The sequence below is a fragment of the Aquila chrysaetos genome, chromosome 3 (assembly GCF_900496995.4).
Source record: "Aquila chrysaetos chrysaetos chromosome 3, bAquChr1.4, whole genome shotgun sequence".
Taxonomy (NCBI): domain Eukaryota; kingdom Metazoa; phylum Chordata; class Aves; order Accipitriformes; family Accipitridae; genus Aquila; species Aquila chrysaetos.
In genome coordinates this window covers 48,980,533-48,992,436 of record NC_044006.1, presented here as the reverse complement: position 1 = coordinate 48,992,436, position 11,904 = coordinate 48,980,533, and the positions used below count along the sequence as shown (strand labels likewise).

Genomic DNA, 11,904 nt, shown 5'->3' with positions numbered 1-11,904 from the left:
GTGCCCTGGCTGTGTCCTGTGCCAACTTCTTGTGCCCCTCCAGCCTTCTTGCTGGCTGGGCATGAAAAGCTGAAAAACCCTTGACTTTAGACTAAACACTACTTAGCAACAACTGAAAACATCAGTGTTATCAACATTCTTCGCATACTGAACTCAAAACATAGCACTGTACCAGCTACTAGGAAGACAGTTAACTCTATCCCAGCTGAAACCAGGACAACCTCATTTCTGAATCTACAAAGATCTCTTCTTGCTATTAGCAGTCTTTCAGTAAAAAACGAAACAATACAAAATACAACTACCTTTGAGTCCTTCACAGATGCACTTTTAAGTCAAATATATATTTTAGTATATTCTTTGTGAATGTGGCACTAACTGTTTTTGGCTCTAAGGTACCAAATCACATACTCACACAATCTTCAAACAGCTAATAATCTTCTAGCTATTTAAAGTACAGTGAATTCCCATTTTCAGATATTGCTGTGGCCAGGATGTGATACCACTTCTTTTTCAGAGAGGTCAGGCTTCCACCAACGATGCTCAGTTTGTTGGTAGACATTTTTGTATCAAGGCAGTTTCCTATTGCAAATTCTGCAAAGTTTTACTTGGATCACTTAACTTTCCCGCTTACTCAGAAAGCTGGTGTCACAGCTGTAATGAGATGTTGATGGGAAAAGGTGCTGTTTCTTTTTAACACAAAAGTAGCCAGTGATTCTAGCATGTCAGGAAATAGCATAGCCTAACAGAAGGAAAGCGCCTGACAAGTAGAAGATATATGAGTGAAGAGGATTTCTCAGGCTAGTAAGCAGAAACCCTGGCTATCTAGCTGAGGAAAGGATGAGAGAATAAAGACTGAAGACAAGAAAAATGGAGACCTTAGGCAACATATCTATACACATTTATATACTGCTGTCACTGAGCTTTTTCATTTTCAATAAATGCAACATACAAACAAACAGAAACTCCATCCACTTTTCTATGTCAAAATTCATGTACAAAAACATTTCCCTGTGACAACAATTTGTAATGGAGGAATTAATTACACGTCCACTGCACATTTTACATCCTCTGCTTTCCTATGCCTGAGTGAGTAGGCCACTTGTTTCTGTCTCTCCATTCTCCTTGCTTTGGATGTAACAAATCTCTCTTTCTGGGGTCTCAAAAAGCTCATTATTCTTTCCCATAAAAGCTCTCTGCAATGACTGAGAAACACAGCAAAATACATCCAAATAGAATTTCATATACACTACTGGACTGTTTATTTTGCGTTTGATGTGCACACAGGTAGATAATGGAATATTAAGCTTCATCCGGAAGAGCTCCACTGTTTCTGAAGCATGCTGTTTAAGCTCCATGAGCCGGTGAATGCAGCTACATGACTCATTTGACTGCTGGGGCAAGCACCTAGGCTTCAGGATTAGGAGGTCTATTGCAATGTACAATATAAATCATATCTACCTGCCTGACCACTGCATGCTATGCTCCGTGGTGGAAATATTTCTTTGGCAAGATTCTCTGAATTTGAGGATCCCATTTTAATTTTGTGCATTGTCCTCTATTCATTATCAGCTCAAGCTCACGTTATTAAATTGTAGACTTTCTAAAAGTTTGACTAATCTTTACTCCAGCTACCAGGCCAGCTGTGAAAGATTTGATTTGATATGGGGAACAGGTAAGGTTTGAGTCATCTTCTTTATCCTCACCATGTAAATACTGCATGGCAGTCTAGATCACCTTTAAACACACAGCTGTTGTAGCCTGGGCCATTAGTCAACTCCTGACCTTATTCCCCTCTGCCAGGGATTGATGAAAGCAAACAATTGCCAGGGCCGTGGAAAAAGGGCAGCTCGGGTGGCGGTTCTTCACTACCTGTCCATCCATCCATACAAAAAAGTTCTTTCATATTTAGATGTTGTGCCACCAGCATAAAACAGTTTCTGGAAATTTTGTCTCCCCTTGTTTTAGGGAGAGATATATTCAACCACTTTGTTATGCTGCATTACAGGAAAAGGGACGGGGTCCCTTCTCCTATGCTGAATAACAATTTGCTGAACAACTGCTTCCAGTGATGCAGGCATTTAATTTTCATACATAAAAATAAAAATAGATTTAAGATGGAAGATCTTTTGAAACCCTTTTCCTGTTTGAAGGTGAGGCAAGTTTTGTTCAGGTACAATAATGTAGGGTGAGATATAAAATACTACGATCTTAAACCAATATAAACAGTTTCTGACACTGAAATCATTAAGAGAAAGCATATCAAATTAAAATACATACAGTTCAGACATGATTCATATATACATTTTACATTATTTGAATGTTTTCAAAGTAAGTTAATCTTTAAAGGATGCCATTATGAGGCTATGTAGAAAGAAAGAGTGCTATTTTAAAAATTAATCATAAACTTGCTTTTGTTTTTATTTAACACTATTGCACTAATACAAACTTGTCATTAGTAGTCTAAATTCGGAACAGGGTGCACCAGACCTTGTTCTGCAGTTATTCTGCTACTGCTTTTTTATTTTGAGTAATAAATTAAACCCATTGGAATGTCATGCTGTTGTTTTTACTCTCAGCATTCTAATTCTCACTGCATCCTAATAGGCCAAGCAGTCACGGTATGTGTAATGAGCAACTTCTGCATTTGCAAATACATGTAGAAATTGATGGACATAAACAGAGAAAGCTCCTGCACTAAAACCAAGAACTTGCTGTCATTGATGTAAAAACTGATGCAGCTCCATCTGCCTATTCTGTCACATGTATATTACTCCTTTTTTTCTGGAATAATTCCTGAACTTACCTGGGCTTTTATAAAGGGGAGGGAGAGATATGATTTCCACATGCAGAAAACTGCTTCAATGATCCCTGGTCATTTTAAGCACATTGTCTCTGTTGCAGGGATGAATTTCTTCCCCTAAGCTTCGAAAATACGAGGAATTTAAATGTTTGACACATCATGAAGATAAGAACAACATCTGAAGCAAATTATCCCCTTAACACTCTATCAAAATCCCATAGACTATCATGAGATGTAAGTGGTACTAGAGTAGGAATTCTGAAATTGGGATGAAATTCTGTTTTCTTCATGTTGATAATGAGTTATGCTATTTTCCTGCTCTCAGTCTAGCAAAAAGAAAAAAAGAAAAAATGTTATCAGTACTGAGGAAATCTTATTAGATTCAACCCTATTTTTAAACAGTTCGGACCAAAATCTTCATTCAGACACACTGGTGCCACCCCATTAAATTCCAGCAGTGGCACCGCTGGTAGAGAAAGAATGGCACTCAGATTTTTCACCATTAAGTAATCTGTTTTCATTACCTTCTCAGCAGTTTGTTTCATTTCCCTGCAGTAGGGAAACTAAAATTAGAAAACATTTCATGTTCATAGTTAGTTTGCTTCCAATGTGAAAAAACAAGTCTATAAATTTGTTTATTGGATTATGCCTTGTGCAGTTCTACTAAAAAAGTTGTCTTTACATTATAGTGATGAACTGTAAATGGCATAGTGCATTATTTTGTCCAAAGTAATTCAAATTAATGACCCTAGAAATATTATTTGAGGTGTCTAAGTTACAAAGCATTGCCAATAGTCATGAATATTACCAGCAGAATTTCTATTCTCTTTTGTAATGTATGCATTGCCATGTGTTAATAAATTATTTTCTGATCATCTTCAGAACTTGCTGTCTTTTGCAGGAGTTCCACATGCCAGTCTTGTATCAGTTCTAGTAGCAAATGAGTGTCAGGTAAATGCTGATAGCAACCTATCAGAACTTTGAACGCATTGTTCTTGTCTTGACTTGCATACTTAAGTTCTTACTTCACATTACCTAAAGTAATACTGATTCTGACTAAAAAGGAAATAGAAAAAAAAAGAGCAAGTCCAAGTGTGGTGATCTCATAGATTCTTCAGCTTGTAACTGTGAGAATAACATTATCTTAGAAAGTCTAAAAATTACTTTTTAGTTTCATTTACATGAAACTTTAAAAAAAGAAAAAGAAAAAAACGTAGAATACTTTTCCGGTTTAGATAAATGTTACTCTGGATGCTAGAAATAGATTTGCTTCTCAAGAACGGAAGGGGTATGTATTTTCTTGCATTGTAGTGGCTCATGTCATTCTTACCAAGAAAGCGTTAAGCCTTACCAACCATAGATAATAATATTTTGAAATTATTAAAAGAACCCAAAAGTTCATCCAAGCCGGATGGTACCAGAATTAACACATATTTGGGAAACACACCATCACAGTGGTATCCAGAGACACTCTTAAGAAGCTTACCCATCAGAGGAGGAGATGAAATGATTTGAGCTTCATAGAGACTTCTTATGACTAAATACTGATGCCAAGACCACTTCTAAGGAAAAGTGGATGGATCATGAAATCATGAAGTCAACCAACTTCCAGATTTCAAAAGAGGGGACTGAAGAGTAAGCTTTTCTATGAAGTAATATAAAAAAACCTACTGTGGCAATGATGCAAGTGAACATCTATTTTTTTGAGTTCTCACAGACCTGCTGCGCTTCACTTGGTCCTAGACAAAGGGGTTTCTAGCTTATACAGTTGCTTTCATAGTAAGGCTGGCCAATGAGTAGAAACAGTAACTGTGTGCACTTGAACCTATCTAATTTTTTTCAATAACTCATTTTCTGTTCTAAATACCTTTTAAAAATTCCTGTAATAACTTTTCAACCTTTCTTTCTGACAAAGTATTACCGTCCAATTAGCATGAAACACACATGTGCTTAGTTTTAAAGGTCATTCAATAGTCACACACCAAACTATCTTTAAAGGTAAAGCAGAGCTTGAAAACAGATCTGAAATATATTTCCTCAGATGAGATTTGGCTAGAAATCCTATGCAAAATTTAAATTATTCTTTTAATATCAGGCACAGCCTTCTAATTTCTTAGAGGCATTCAGATACTTTATACTTAGAAGGAATTTTCCTTACTGCAGGCAAATAACATAAATCCTACTTACTGGTTATACTAAAAATACAACCAAAGAAAATACATTACAACATGCTGCACGGAGTACATGTTCATGTGTCATGGAAACCTGTAATTCTTTCTATCCTAGCTGGGCAGAATTAATTTCAGATTTGATCACTCTGCTGCGTATCAGGATCACTGATAAGGAGGCACAGAATAACTGCGTTAACAGAAATCTGACAGTGGCAGGCACAATGCTGTATTGTAAAAATAACAGACAAATCTTCTGTACGTGGCTCATTAACAAAACATGCAGGCCAGGCCTACGCTGATCATTCCAAAAAAATCTGCCACAAACTGGAACGTAGCAGCTGTATCCATCTTAGTCAAAACGTAAGACAGCAAAATATCAGTCTCTTTCAGATAACACGACATCTGCTCAAGCAAAATTACATGCCATGGTGTTAATGAAGGACCTTAGTTTTCCTATTAATGATGGGATTTAGTTGTTTCATAAAAGTTAATAGCCAAAGATGAACATTAGAAGCTAGAATCCTGAAAATCCAAACTGCAATCATTTCTTCATGCGGTCTTCAGGGAATACTGTCTTTGACTTCACGAAGAAGAAAGAGGTAGAAGATGGCTTTAAAGGAGAAGCTATAAAGATTATGGCTGAATATTTTAATACAGATACGATATTGCCAAGCTGTAAAAACAGCTCTCTTTCAGAAACAGTACACTACAAAAATGCAAAGAAATGTACTGGATACTGATAGACCACTACCAAGCAGTTATAAACTAGGGCCGAGCACATGCTTTGGTTTTACATGGAATAAAATGGTTCCTCTGTCCCTAATGAAAACTCATAGTGGAAAAAGGTAAGCAGAATTTAAGGCCTTGCAGGACTGGAATTTTAGGAGTAAAAACAATGTATGAAATAACAAAAAAAGGAACCGGGGACTAACAAAGTGCATTTGTATGTTTTAAGAAAAAAAAAAAAACAACCAACCAACATAAAAAAACCTCCAAACTACTGAGGAAATAGTAACAGATCACAGAACTGAGTTACTAGGATAGATCTATCAACCCATAAATTAATTATAAAATATCAAAAATTGTCGAACTTTTCTTTCAGGGATTTTAAGAACACACACTGTCATACTACCAATAGAGTTGATGAATTTCAATGTTTCTCTGTCCCAAAGCTGAAGATTTAAGCAAGTGCTTAACTTCTGCCCACACTATAATTTAAGACAGCACTTATAGTAAGTAGTGTGGCCTAAGGTCTCTATAGGTGTGAGGGTTCAACAGTAAGAAAAACAGCTGCAGTGAGAAATTAGTCCCATGGAACCAGAAAATAGCATACTATGTTTGTATGAAAATAATATGTTATTGGTTGAGCTGCTAGTTCACACAAAATACACTGCATTCTTAATTTGACTTGTTTCTTTTTGGAAATCATGTAATATTTTTCAATTACTGAATATTTCAAGCATTAAAGATTGAAAAAGAAACAAAATTCTTATGACATTTATTAGTTTTAACTTTGTCAGGTAACAGTGACTACAGTCTGTTACCATTTAAAATAGGACAGAAACATACCGCCAGAAGAAAAAGGAGCAAGTCTCCCCTCAAGATAATGGCCTTTAGAATGAAATATGATGGTTTTAACTTAAAAGACTTAAAAGTTTTGTGTATTTTCAGCAAGTATGCTGCTATGAGGAAAGAGGAAGTAGCATTGAATGAATTGCCTTTTTGTTTTCTAGTCAAGCCATAGTTAAAGCTTTAAATAGCTTAAGTACTTGCTAAATATATTTTGAAATACATCAAGGGCACACTATTTATTTTATCTTAAGTGCCTTTATTAAGGAAGACATAAGCCTATACTCTCTTCAGCTGTGACCAAAAGCAACAACCTTGTCTCACCTTACCAAGAATCAGATTTATGTCCTGGATATTGGTCTTACTTAATGTCCGGAGAAATGATATGCATTTGAAGATCACGAGAACATCAGTAAAATCCAAAAGGACTACCAACTAGCAAGTTATAACACTTTCCATTTTTACACGACCTACTTTTGAAAATGAAAAGTGTTGCAACAGAATGTTCTACTTCCTAAAAATATTTGGATTCAGATAGCAACCATAGTCCCCAAGGACACTTACAGACTTTGCCCACCACTGTAAACATCATCTCTGTCATAACACTCATTTTCTTCTTCAGACTCCATGAGAGCCTCTCAAACCAGCAAGTGAAAACTGGAAGTAAATCCACCATTTTGGTATATAACAAAAAGGAAGGTAGTCTGAACTACCAAATAAACCCCATCCAATTGACCTGTAAGAATTTTCCATATAAAATATGAAGTCTTTGCAAATATGTTATTTTGCAGTCAATGACCACAGAATAGTTTTTCTTCTCCAATAGAAGTTCTTGCTACTCAGTTTCTTTGAATCTATCCTTATTATTTATAACAGCAGCTATGGTTATCTACATCCTGAGTCCACTTTAAGTGGACTGAAATCTATCAAGACAGGAACAGCTGTACTCTGTCAGATAGTCCAGTATTAAATCCCTTACCCAAGGAAATACCAGATGTTCACAGAAAAGCACAAAGAAGAACCTACCGTAAGTTACAGACTTGCAAAGACATTTTTGTCTTCCCATAGCAAGACTCAGCCAAGTACTGAAGTATGAGAAATTGCCCTTCCTGAAAGATATTTTTGTTCTTACACGGAAATCTAATTATTTCTCAAATCCTGTACCCTGTTCTGCTTACTGTATGCTTTCCTTCCTTAAAAGTGTGATCCACAGGAAATCTTGAATATACTCCTAGAATTTTATTTTTTAAATATTTAAGATCGTCTTCTTGTTTATTAACAAACTGCTTATGACTTAAAAAGAAAAAAAAGAAAGAAACGAAACCTTTTGCAGACAGCTTGGCCTTTTTTTTTCCCTTCCCTCCAGCAACATATGGCAACATCTGTTGCCTCTCTGCTGGACAATGACTTGTTAGCATTGACTTGTCTGCTACCAAAACTTCTTAAAGTGGCAAGCAGAAAAATTTAGGTGCAATTAAAAAAAATAATATATATACACACACATATAAATACTGGCTTTCAAGTTCTTGCCATTTGTTATACTGCATGAACATGCAATTATTTCTCTGAAGTCAATGGACTGAGTGTAAAGCCCATCAAGTCAACTTTGCTTTCTTGTTGAGGAAACATGAATTGGTTTTTGCTTACTATTTGACGGATCATAAAACAAACTGTTAATAGGAGGATATTCTCATTTTGCAAAATCGGAGTAAAGAGTAGACACGTCAAGTTTCAGACATTTATTAAGCCTCATCAAAACACTTTCAAACACACGACCAAGTGCAGCGTGAGGCACGTTTGATTATTTCCTGGATGATTAAGCATGACAATTGTGCGGACGGCTTCCGGAAGACCTTTCTGTGCAGCTTACGGAGATGAGTGTGTTGTTCAGAAGTCAGGACGGTCCTTTTTCAGTCTACTGTAGTCTACATTAACCGAGTAGAACTAGGAAAGAGAGGGGGGAAAAAAATGAGTAAGAAGCTCAACTATCCATTTGCCATAGTATTTACTAAAAAACAGGCATCATTTGAACTCATGTCAGGAAACTGAAATCATAGCTCGAGTCTGTACACTAGACAAAAATAAATAAATAAATACTTTGAACAGCAGTAACTTTTTGATATTATCTTCATTCTGCATACAGTATTAGAAGCTCTGCATTTAAAATGAGACAATGCTCGTGTCTACAACTGGAGAAAATCCCACAATCTCTCTTCTTTAATCCCCAGAATTAAAAGTCCATTCACACAAAGTTCTTATGGTACTGCCGAGTTTATCCTTTTTTCCCCAAAATCTATGTGCTCCTGTATACCGAAGGCAATACCTAGCTTGCAAAGTGGCATAAAGCACGGAGTATGTGAACAGATAGTGTCACGAGGGAACATTTAGAGTGGTGCTGCAAAAGCCAAATTTGGTTTATGTAGCTGCACCTAGAACTGCATGGTATGACAAGGAGGAAGGAAAGTAAGACCAGACCCTTTCACACTCCCAGTTTGTATTAATAAAGCTGGATCCCATTACAAGCAATTCAAAACAGCCCAGTCACTGAGGACAATGAATTTACAGACTAAAAGCATATTTTGGCATTCCAGCCTGACTTGACATCAAGCATGTGATGCTATAGTTTTTCTTAAAAAAAAAAAAAAAAAAAAAAAAGTAAGAAATACTTATCTATTAGCTTGATTATTTTTAGTTATGCCCAAATTCAATTTTTTTTTTGTTTTAACTTCCTCAGAGAAAACAAAACAGCCTACAGCACATTCAAATTACAGCTTCCTGTGCAACTCCTACAGTAACAATCTGGTCTTCAACTCTTTTCTTTAGGAAGACTGAGAAAGTTGACATGACAAAGAGAAGTTATACAAAAGAAAAATGGTTTCATCAAAAGCTAAAACTTGTTATATCAGAGGTTTTTACTAAACAGTCATCCTCAATTTAGAGTATCAGCCTTGCCATTTCCCACAGTGCAGATTTGGAAAAAAAATCCCCAATGATACACACACCCAAATATGGTAAACCCTGAGATTGTGTTTGCATGCTAAGACAGAAGGGGAATGCTACACAAGGCATGCACTCTTCAAAAGAATTTGTGCTACGCACTGTGTTGAATTTGCCTCTTTTAGATATTTAAGAAACAGCAACATTCCAGAAGCAGCAATGAAAAAAAAGTATTATGCTCTTCCTGGACTTTTAAGGGAACTGCAACATATTTTATTTTGGAGTGTGTGGGGTTTCTTGCTTATTTCAATGACTGGAATAGTAAGGTCTGGTACTGAACAGACACCAGCTTTTAAAACATAGTAGGTTTGCTTGTTTAGTAGCTTGAGAATAATCTTAAAATATTCTTAACAGGAATCTACTAAAATACCACTTCAGTACAATGTGATAAAAACATTATTTCTGTAAACTGCCAAATCTTTTACACATCTTTGCATGCTTCCTCATTAATTCAATGAAGTAACTTGAATATTACTTAAAGAACATTTCTATTGTATCCACTTACTTACAAACAATTGTTTTTGTTTTCAAACAACCAACTGTAGAACTGAGATAGTGTTTATGTTAAACACTGCCATTTTCCTGCTTTGCTTCTCATGAATAAAGGCCAATAGTTTAGAGCTTAGAAAGCTTTAGTTCAGAACTTACGAGGTTTTGTCCTTCTCCCTGTAGTTTATTTCTGAGTATTATGAGCTAGAATACTCTTCCTTTCGCATAGAATTCCTCTTTTTCTTACAGTGCAATATATATGACTGCTGCTGTATAGATTCCTTTCACCCCATTATCAACCAACTCTAGGAAAGCTTTAGACCTCAAACTTGTCTCTCTCTGCTCTGAGTTCTAGAGACAAACAAATGTTGCACAGCAGAGAAAATACAACACTCATTCAGCTACTCTCCAATACACTCAAACATCCTAAAGCAATAGGCTACACCTTTGATATCATGTTTCTTAAAAATCTGTATTTTTCATTTTACCTTGTACTGGTCACTGGGAGACAGTTTGTTCCAAGGTTCTGGATTATTTTTCTTGTCCCAGCTATTGACAGAAATGCAAGATATGAGAACACACTAAGAGAATCACACTACCTTCAAAATAAATAAAATCTGTAGGTGTACTGTAGCTATTAGGCCATGGAGAGTCACCCATCCAAATAAGTTTCCACAGAAAGAGACACAGTCCTTTGTCAGCAGTCTCTAAATATCATATGGTATATAAACAAACCTCCAAATCAAGGAAATCTACACACCCTTAGTGCCAGTGATAATGCAGAAAGACATTAAGGCCTCCAGCAACATAAATACCAAGGCAGTGATGCTGACTTTGGTACATACAGCAAGAGGACTGGGCACTGTGAATTATTTTACACATACCAGACATCAGGGTTGAACACTGCCAAACGCATGAGATACAGGGCTGCACCAACACCTCCAGATCCAATGATCAAAAACAGAGGGATCAACTAGAACAAACAAAGAAAAAAATAAATGTCACACCATAATATAACAAAATAACATTATTACATATCATTTCTGACTACAGCGATGACAAATGAAAGAACAAGTTCACACACTTTGAGCGATAACGCACGGCCCTCTAAAACCCTGACATAAGCTCCCTGTGTGCAGGGCATTCCTGGGGGCAGAGAGGAACTAGCAGCTATGAAGAGGCAGACGTGAAAAAAAAATACTGCTACATGCACAACAACCAGACGTCCCATAACAGCACGTTTCTGAAAAACCAACATTAGTCCCTCCACTGCCCCAAACAGCCCCTACCGTCTGCACCCCGGATGATAAAGTAAGAAAACGGGGGCGGGGGATGGAGGAAAAAAGATGGGCAGGAAGAATGGATGAACCACCTTGAGCCTTGCCGCTGCAGCAGCAGAATGGCCGACACATACCAGAGGGAAAAGGGGACCTGGCCGAGTCTCGCCGATCAGCCGCGGCCCACCCGAGAGGCCAGGCATCCCGGGGGAAAGGAGACAGAGGAGCGAGGAGGGGGGCGAGCGGCGGGGCCGGGGCCACCGACCGCCAGCAGGGGAGGGCGGAGAGAGGGGGCGGCGGCCCGCCGGGGCCGAGGCGCCGCAGCCCCCGCGCCGCCGGGGCACTGCCGCCGGGTACTCACGCTGGGGTGCTTCCTGGCGTGGCTAACCATAACGCGAAACATGGCGGCAGCAGGCGAAGGTCTCGCTCTCTACCAGGCTGCGGAGCCCGTCCTCCCCCTTCAGCTGCCGAGGCCCAATGTCACCCGAGGCCCCCGGCGCGGCAGGTGCCCGCCGCCGCATCCCGGATGTAGCAGCTCCGGCGTTCGCCTGTTCGCCCTCCGCCGCGGCCCGCCCCCCCCCCGGCCGGCGCCCCGCGCCGA

General features: G+C 38.1%; 1 protein-coding gene across 1 annotated transcript; it reads right to left on the bottom strand.

The window, feature by feature from the left end:
- Window positions 1-8,264: 8,264 nt before the first annotated feature.
- NDUFA4 (NDUFA4 mitochondrial complex associated) lies at window positions 8,265-11,894 on the bottom strand. Its single transcript, XM_030009829.1, has 4 exons — window positions 11,665-11,894; window positions 10,911-10,999; window positions 10,515-10,575; window positions 8,265-8,484 (listed from the first exon to the last, which is right to left on the bottom strand). The coding sequence occupies exons 1-4, from the start codon at window positions 11,704-11,706 to the stop codon at window positions 8,428-8,430; spliced, it is 249 nt and encodes an 82-aa protein (XP_029865689.1). The 5' UTR covers window positions 11,707-11,894; the 3' UTR covers window positions 8,265-8,427.
- Between the last annotated feature and the right edge of the window lie 10 nt (window positions 11,895-11,904).